The following is an 8,356-nucleotide window of genomic DNA, read 5'->3' on the forward strand; positions in this document are numbered from 1 at the left end:
TAGGTGAGGTCCAGGCGTCTCGCATGAGATGTAGGTGAGGTCCAGGCGTCTCGCATGAGATGTAGGTGAGGTCCAGGCGTCTCGCATGAGATGTAGGTGAGGTCCAGGCGTCTCGCATGAGATGTAGGTGAGGTCCAGGCGTCTCGCATGAGATGTAGGTGAGGTCCAGGCGTCTCGCATGAGATGTAGGTGAGGTCCAGGCGTCTCGCATGAGATGTAGGTGAGGTCCAGGCGTCTCGCATGAGATGTAGGTGAGGTCCAGGCGTCTCGCATGAGATGTAGGTGAGGTCCAGGCGTCTCGCATGAGATGTAGGTGAGGTCCAGGCGTCTCGCATGAGATGTAGGTGAGGTCCAGGCGTCTCGCATGAGATGTAGGTGAGGTCCAGGCGTCTCGCATGAGATGTAGGTGAGGTCCAGGCGTCTCGCATGAGATGTAGGTGAGGTCCAGGCGTCTCGCATGAGATGTAGGTGAGGTCCAGGCGTCTCGCATGAGATGTAGGTGAGGTCCAGGCGTCTCGCATGAGATGTAGGTGAGGTCCAGGCGTCTCGCATGAGATGTAGGTGAGGTCCAGGCGTCTCGCATGAGATGTAGGTGAGGTCCAGGCGTCTCGCATGAGATGTAGGTGAGGTCCAGGCGTCTCGCATGAGATGTAGGTGAGGTCCAGGCGTCTCGCATGAGATGTAGGTGAGGTCCAGGCGTCTCGCATGAGATGTAGGTGAGGTCCAGGCGTCTCGCATGAGATGTAGGTGAGGTCCAGGCGTCTCGCATGAGATGTAGGTGAGGTCCAGGCGTCTCGCATGAGATGTAGGTGAGGTCCAGGCGTCTCGCATGAGATGTAGGTGAGGTCCAGGCGTCTCGCATGAGATGTAGGTGAGGTCCAGGCGTCTCGCATGAGATGTAGGTGAGGTCCAGGCGTCTCGCATGAGATGTAGGTGAGGTCCAGGCGTCTCGCATGAGATGTAGGTGAGGTCCAGGCGTCTCGCATGAGATGTAGGTGAGGTCCAGGCGTCTCGCATGAGATGTAGGTGAGGTCCAGGCGTCTCGCATGAGATGTAGGTGAGGTCCAGGCGTCTCGCATGAGATGTAGGTGAGGTCCAGGCGTCTCGCATGAGATGTAGGTGAGGTCCAGGCGTCTCGCATGAGATGTAGGTGAGGTCCAGGCGTCTCGCATGAGATGTAGGTGAGGTCCAGGCGTCTCGCATGAGATGTAGGTGAGGTCCAGGCGTCTCGCATGAGATGTAGGTGAGGTCCAGGCGTCTCGCATGAGATGTAGGTGAGGTCCAGGCGTCTCGCATGAGATGTAGGTGAGGTCCAGGCGTCTCGCATGAGATGTAGGTGAGGTCCAGGCGTCTCGCATGAGATGTAGGTGAGGTCCAGGCGTCTCGCATGAGATGTAGGTGAGGTCCAGGCGTCTCGCATGAGATGTAGGTGAGGTCCAGGCGTCTCGCATGAGATGTAGGTGAGGTCCAGGCGTCTCGCATGAGATGTAGGTGAGGTCCAGGCGTCTCGCATGAGATGTAGGTGAGGTCCAGGCGTCTCGCATGAGATGTAGGTGAGGTCCAGGCGTCTCGCATGAGATGTAGGTGAGGTCCAGGCGTCTCGCATGAGATGTAGGTGAGGTCCAGGCGTCTCGCATGAGATGTAGGTGAGGTCCAGGCGTCTCGCATGAGATGTAGGTGAGGTCCAGGCGTCTCGCATGAGATGTAGGTGAGGTCCAGGCGTCTCGCATGAGATGTAGGTGAGGTCCAGGCGTCTCGCATGAGATGTAGGTGAGGTCCAGGCGTCTCGCATGAGATGTAGGTGAGGTCCAGGCGTCTCGCATGAGATGTAGGTGAGGTCCAGGTGTCTCCTGTGAGATGTAGGTGAGGTTCAGGTGTCTCCTGTGAGATGTAGGTGAGGTCCAGGTCTCTCGTATGAGATGTAGGTGAGGTCCAGGTGTCTCCTGTGAAGATATAGATGAAGTCTGCATGTCACATCTCTAGTGTAGGTGTATTGGATGTGGCTGATGCCCTCCTGGGTGATGCCCCCCTGGGTGATGCCCCCCTGGGTGATGCCCCTTGCAGCCTCCGGCCGCTCCTCTTAGTGAAGTTCCATGTCTTTAATCCTCATCACCTCCGGTCTTTGGGTGAGCGGACACTAAGGAAGGAGGGAACTGCTTTCAGCGATTGGTATATTGGTAACAGGAAGTGATCTTTCTCTGATACATAATGTTTAGTGGCACTTCCTTATATAAAGAGGACCTGTCACCTCTATCCTGGTCAGCGATCGGTGTCCGGGGGGCAATATAACATTTATAAAGTTCTTTATTTCTTATGATCGGGACATCAAACTCATTTGTACACTTTAAAAGAAGCCGATTCACAGAACTCAGACGGTTCAGTCCAAAGTTCTATTCAAAGAGAGGCTCGGAGTAACCGTCTCTGCCTTGCTGTCCCCTCAGGTAACCCAGAGAGCTCGGGAGTCTGGCAGTGTCGGGGGGTCCCCGGGATGAAGTCTGGCAGTGTCGGGGTCCCAGGGATGAAGTCTGGCAGTGTCGGGGTCCCCGGGATGAAGTCTAGCAGTGTCGGGGTCCCCGGGATGAAGTCTGGCAGTGACGGGGTCCCCGGGATGAAGTCTGGCAGTGACGGGGTCCCCGGGATGAAGTCTGGCAGTGTCGGGGTCCCCGGGATGAAGTCTGGCAGTGTCGGGGTCCCCGGGATGAAGTCTGGCAGTGACGGGGTCCCCGGGATGAAGTCTGGCAGTGTCGGGGTCCCCGGGATGAAGTATAGCAGTGACGGGGTCCCAGGGATGAAGTCTAGCAGTGTCGGGGTCCCCGGGATGAAGTCTGGCAGTGACGGGGTCCCCGGGATGAAGTCTGGCAGTGTCGGGGTCCCCGGGATGAAGTATAGCAGTGACGGGGTCCCAGGGATGAAGTCTAGCAGTGTCGGGGTCCCCGGGATGAAGTCTGGCAGTGACGGGGTCCCCGGGATGAAGTCTGGCAGTGTCGGGGTCCCCGGGATGAAGTATAGCAGTGACGGGGTCCCAGGGATGAAGTCTAGCAGTGTCGGGGTCCCCGGGATGAAGTCTGGCAGTGACGGGGTCCCCGGGATGAAGTCTGGCAGTGTCGGGGTCCCCGGGATGAAGTATAGCAGTGACGGGGTCCCAGGGATGAAGTCTAGCAGTGTCGGGGTCCCCGGGATGAAGTCTGGCAGTGACGGGGTCCCCGGGATGAAGTCTGGCAGTGTCGGGGTCCCCGGGATGAAGTATAGCAGTGACGGGGTCCCAGGGATGAAGTCTAGCAGTGTCGGGGTCCCCGGGATGAAGTCTGGCAGTGACGGGGTCCCCGGGATGAAGTCTGGCAGTGTCGGGGTCCCCGGGATGAAGTATAGCAGTGACGGGGTCCCAGGGATGAAGTCTAGCAGTGTCGGGGTCCCCGGGATGAAGTCTGGCAGTGACGGGGTCCCCGGGATGAAGTCTGGCAGTGTCGGGGTCCCCGGGATGAAGTATAGCAGTGACGGGGTCCCAGGGATGAAGTCTAGCAGTGTCGGGGTCCCCGGGATGAAGTCTGGCAGTGACGGGGTCCCCGGGATGAAGTCTGGCAGTGTCGGGGTCCCCGGGATGAAGTATAGCAGTGACGGGGTCCCAGGGATGAAGTCTAGCAGTGTCGGGGTCCCCGGGATGAAGTCTGGCAGTGACGGGGTCCCCGGGATGAAGTCTGGCAGTGTCGGGGTCCCCGGGATGAAGTATAGCAGTGACGGGGTCCCAGGGATGAAGTCTAGCAGTGTCGGGGTCCCCGGGATGAAGTCTGGCAGTGACGGGGTCCCCGGGATGAAGTCTGGCAGTGTCGGGGTCCCCGGGATGAAGTATAGCAGTGACGGGGTCCCAGGGATGAAGTCTAGCAGTGTCGGGGTCCCCGGGATGAAGTCTGGCAGTGACGGGGTCCCCGGGATGAAGTCTGGCAGTGTCGGGGTCCCCGGGATGAAGTATAGCAGTGACGGGGTCCCAGGGATGAAGTCTGGCAGTGTCGGGGTCCCCGGGATGAAGTCTGGCAGTGGCGGGGTCCCCGGGATGAAGTCTGGCAGTGACGGGGTCCCCGGGATGAAGTCTGGCAGTGTCGGGGTCCCCGGGATGAAGTATAGCAGTGACGGGGTCCCAGGGATGAAGTCTGGCAGTGTCGGGGTCCCCGGGATGAAGTCTAGCAGTGTCGGGGTCCCAGGGATGAAGTCTGGCAGTGACGGGGTCCCAGGGATGAAGTCTGGCAGTGTCGGGGTCCCCGGGATGAAGTCTAGCAGTGTCGGGGTCCCCAGGATGAAATCTGGCAGTGACGGGGTCCCCGGGATGAAGTCTGGCAGTGACGGGGTCCCCGGGATGAAGTCTGGCAGTGTCGGGGTCCCAGGGATGAAGTCTGGCAGTGTCGGGGTCCCCGGGATGAAGTCTAGCAGTGTCGGGGTCCCCGGGATGAAGTCTGGCAGTGTCGGGGTCCCCGGGATGAAGTCTGGCAGTGTCGGGGTCCCCGGGATGAAGTCTGGCAGTGTCGGGGTCCCCGGGATGAAGTATAGCAGTGACGGGGTCCCAGGGATGAAGTCTGGCAGTGTCGGGGTCCCCGGGATGAAGTCTGGCAGTGACGGGGTCCCCGGGATGAAGTCTGGCAGTGACGGGGTCCCCGGGATGAAGTCTGGCAGTGTCGGGGTCCCCGGGATGAAGTATAGCAGTGACGGGGTCCCAGGGATGAAGTCTGGCAGTGTCGGGGTCCCCGGGATGAAGTCTGGCAGTGACGGGGTCCCCGGGATGGAGTCTGGCAGTGTCGGGGTCCCCGGGATGAAGTCTGGCAGTGACGGGGTCCCCGGGATGAAGTCTGGCAGTGTCGGGGTCCCCGGGATGGAGTCTGGCAGTGTCGGGGTCCCCGGGATGAAGTCTGGCAGTGACGGGGTCCCCGGGATGAAGTCTGGCAGTGTCGGGGTCCCCGGGATGGAGTCTGGCAGTGTCGGGGTCCCCGGGATGAAGTCTGGCAGTGACGGGGTCCCCGGGATGAAGTCTGGCAGTGTCGGGGTCCCCGGGATGGAGTCTGGCAGTGTCGAGGTCCCCGGGATGAAGTCTGGCAGTGAAGGGGTTGAGCAGTCCTCCAGGAATGGAGTGTGGCAGTGAAGGGGTTGAGCAGTCCTCCAGGGATGGAGATTGGCTCAGTGCTGCCCTCTGGGGGCGGAGTCGGGAATCTCTCTGTATATAAGGAGATTGCGGAGCCTCGGCTGGCACTCGCGGATGATGATGGCACACAAGCAGCAGCCGCTGTACCTGCACCTGGCCGAGCTCACCGCCTCCCAATTCCTGGACATCTGGAAGCACTACGACTCTGACGAATAACAATCCACAACATACTTCACCCAAAATCACCAGAACTCCGCCCACAAAACTCGCCCGTTAATAAGAACCTAATGGAGGTGACAGGAAATCCAACTAATAGACAGGCAACCCCCCCTCATATACCGGACACCTGACTTCTCCGTGTACCACCCTGTGCTGAGTTCCCGGGTCTGTACACCCGCTGTGCCCATTATGAGGGGCTCCCACCATCCCTGTGCTGAGTTCCCACTTGGAGGGAGCAGCCATGGCAGCACCAGGTGCAGGAGCGTTGTACGGCAGATGTCAGGTGCTGGCCGTGTGTATTTACAGCCACTGAGGTCACATGACCCTCCTTATAGAAGATACCAGAACGTCATATTTTTTGCTGTCCCCTATTTCCTTGTCTGTACATCTTCTGCTCCATCTGATGGCTGTTTCCCATGTAAGCAGCCGTGGTGTGAATGTATGCCGAGATAAAACCAATTACACCTGGAGATTGTGACAAGCTCAAGTATGGTGGCCGGCAGCTCAGACTTCAGTGGACGCATGCTTGCTTCTCTCCGGACGTGATGAAGCCTCAGGATAACCTGCACCCCTTCTCTCTCTCCTCAGGAAATGGCTTCATCGAAGGGAAGGAGCTGGAGAACTTCTTCCAGGAATTGGAGGCGGCGCGGCGAGGAGCGGGAATGGTAAGAGCCGTCCTGAGAGTCGGAGTTCTGCCTAAACCGGACCGGTCACATGACCACTGCTCAGAACTTCTCTGCCTGCTGATCGGGGGGAGGGGTGGGAGGCGAATAATGAATGGGGAGGAGGAGGAGCCACAAATATTTCTAGGAATCCGATTAATCGGCCGGTCACAGGAAGAGGAGCAACATGGAGTCACAGGGAGGAGAGGAGAGGAAGAGAAGAGAGGAGACGATGGGGAGAGGATGGGAAGAGAGGAGAGGATGGGGAGAGAAGAGAGGAGACGATGGGGAGAGGATGGGAAGAGAGGAGAGGATGGGAAGAGAAGAGAGGAGACGATGCGGAGAGGATGGGAAGAGAAGAGAGGAGACGATGGGGAGAGGATGGGAAGAGAGGAGAGGATGGGGAGAGGATGGGAAGAGAGGAGAGGAGACGATGGGAAGACGATGGGAAGAGAGGATGGAAAGAGAAGAGAGGAGACGATGGGGAGAGGATGGGAAGAGAGGAGGGGAGACGATGGGAAGAGAGGAGAGGAGACGATGGGGAGAGGAGGAGACGATGGGGAGAGGATTAGGAAGAGAGGAGGGGAAGAGGAAAGGAGGGGAGAAGTGAGAGGAGAGGAGTGATGAGTAGTGAGAGGAGAGGATGGGGAAAGGGGAGGAGTGATGAGAAGTGAGAGGAGAGGATGGGGAGAAGAGAGGATGGGGAGAGGGGAGGAGTGATGAGAAGTGAGAGGATGGGGAAAGGAGAGGATGGGGAGAGGGGAGGAGTGATGAGAAGTGAGAGGAGAGGATGGGGAGAGGAGAGGATGGGGAGAGGAGAGGATGGAGAGAGAGGAGAGGAGTGATGAGAAGTGAGAGGAGAGGATGGGGAGAGGGGAGGAGTGATGAGAAGTGGGGAGAGGATGGAGAGAGAGGAGAGGAGTGATGAGAAGTGAGAGGAGAGGAGTGGGTAGGAGAGGGGAGAGGATGGAGAGAGGAGAGGGAGAGGGGAGAGGATGAGGAGTGGGGAGGGGAAGAGGAGAGATTTGTATTGATGATGTCACACGGAGCGCTGCAGATGGTTTGGCTTCGGAGGGAATGTTGTGGAATGTTGGGATGTACAGAAGTCGGGGAGATGATGGCGGATCCTCGTTAATGATGAGCGGTGATATGGGAAGTGCGGGAGGTGTAATTTCTGATCTCCCTATAATTCTGGTTGTCATGCTGATCCTCCGGCTTCCATGCTAATTACCTCGGCACTAGTACACAGATGAAGTAAGGTCTCTGTGTTATAGATGGATGGCTGCTGCCACCTGCTGGTCACTCTGATAACTGCCACAAATCTTCCCGTATCAATATCCTGTATATAAGAAAAGTTGAATTTACCTCTGGGGGTGACAACTCCTCCTCTCCATACATCACTGGGGGTGACAACTCCTCCTCTCCATACATCACTAGGGGTGACAACTCCTCCTCTCCATACATCACTGGGGGTGACAACTCCTCCTCTCCATACATCACTAGGGGTGACAACTCCTCCTCTTCATACATCACTGGGGGTGACAACTCCTCCTCTCCATACATCACTGGGGGTGACAACTCCTCCTCTCCATACATCGCTGGGGGTGACAACTCCTCCTCTCCATACATCACTGGGGGACTCCTCTCCATACATCACTAGGGGCATCATCTCCTCCTCTGCATACATCACTAGGGGTGACAACTCCTCCTCTCCATATATCACTGGGGGTGACAGCTCCTCCTCTCCATACATCACTGGGGGTGACAACTCCTCCTCTCCATACATCACTAGGGGCATCATCTCCTCCTCTGCATACATCACTAGGGGTGACAGCTCCTCCTCTCCATACATCACTAGGTGTGACAACTCCTCCTCTCCATACATCACTAGGGGCATCATCTCCTCCTCTCCATACATCACTAGGGGTGACAGCTCCTCCTCTCCATACATCACTAGGGGTGACAACTCCTCCTCTCCATACATCACTAGGGGTGACAACTCCTCCTCTCCATACATCACTAGGGGTGACAGCTCCTCCTCTCCATACATCACTAGGGGTGACAGCTCCTCCTCTCCATACATGGAGAAGGTTAGAATCCTCATTGAAGTGCAATGTTTGGACTCACCTGGGGAGCGCAATCATTTCCCCCATCCCCCATCCTGCTGCATGCGCTCCTATGAAGACCTGACACGTGTTCTTTTCCCCCCATTATCAGGAAGGATCCTCCATCAACATCGGAGAGAAGCTGAAAGAATTCATGCAGAAGTACGACAAGAATGCAGACGGACGCATAGAAATGGCAGAGGTGAGTGTGCAGGAACAGAGTACAGGTGAGGTATGAGGAGTGT

The 8,356-nt window shown here is 57.6% G+C and overlaps 1 protein-coding gene across 1 annotated transcript; it reads left to right on the plus strand.

Moving 5' to 3' along the window:
* Positions 1–5,193: 5,193 nt before the first annotated feature.
* LOC108802961 (calretinin-like) lies at positions 5,194–8,338 on the plus strand (the record flags this gene model as incomplete). The annotated part of the gene is made up of 3 exons (XM_018574808.1): positions 5,194–5,336; positions 5,933–6,009; positions 8,224–8,338. Coding segments are annotated over exons 1-3 (289 nt in total), but the record flags the coding sequence as incomplete, so codon positions are not given.
* Between the last annotated feature and the right edge of the window lie 18 nt (positions 8,339–8,356).

The sequence above is a fragment of the Nanorana parkeri genome, unplaced genomic scaffold (assembly GCF_000935625.1).
Source record: "Nanorana parkeri isolate BGI_ZX_2015 unplaced genomic scaffold, ASM93562v1 scaffold3251, whole genome shotgun sequence".
Lineage (NCBI taxonomy): Eukaryota > Metazoa > Chordata > Amphibia > Anura > Dicroglossidae > Nanorana > Nanorana parkeri.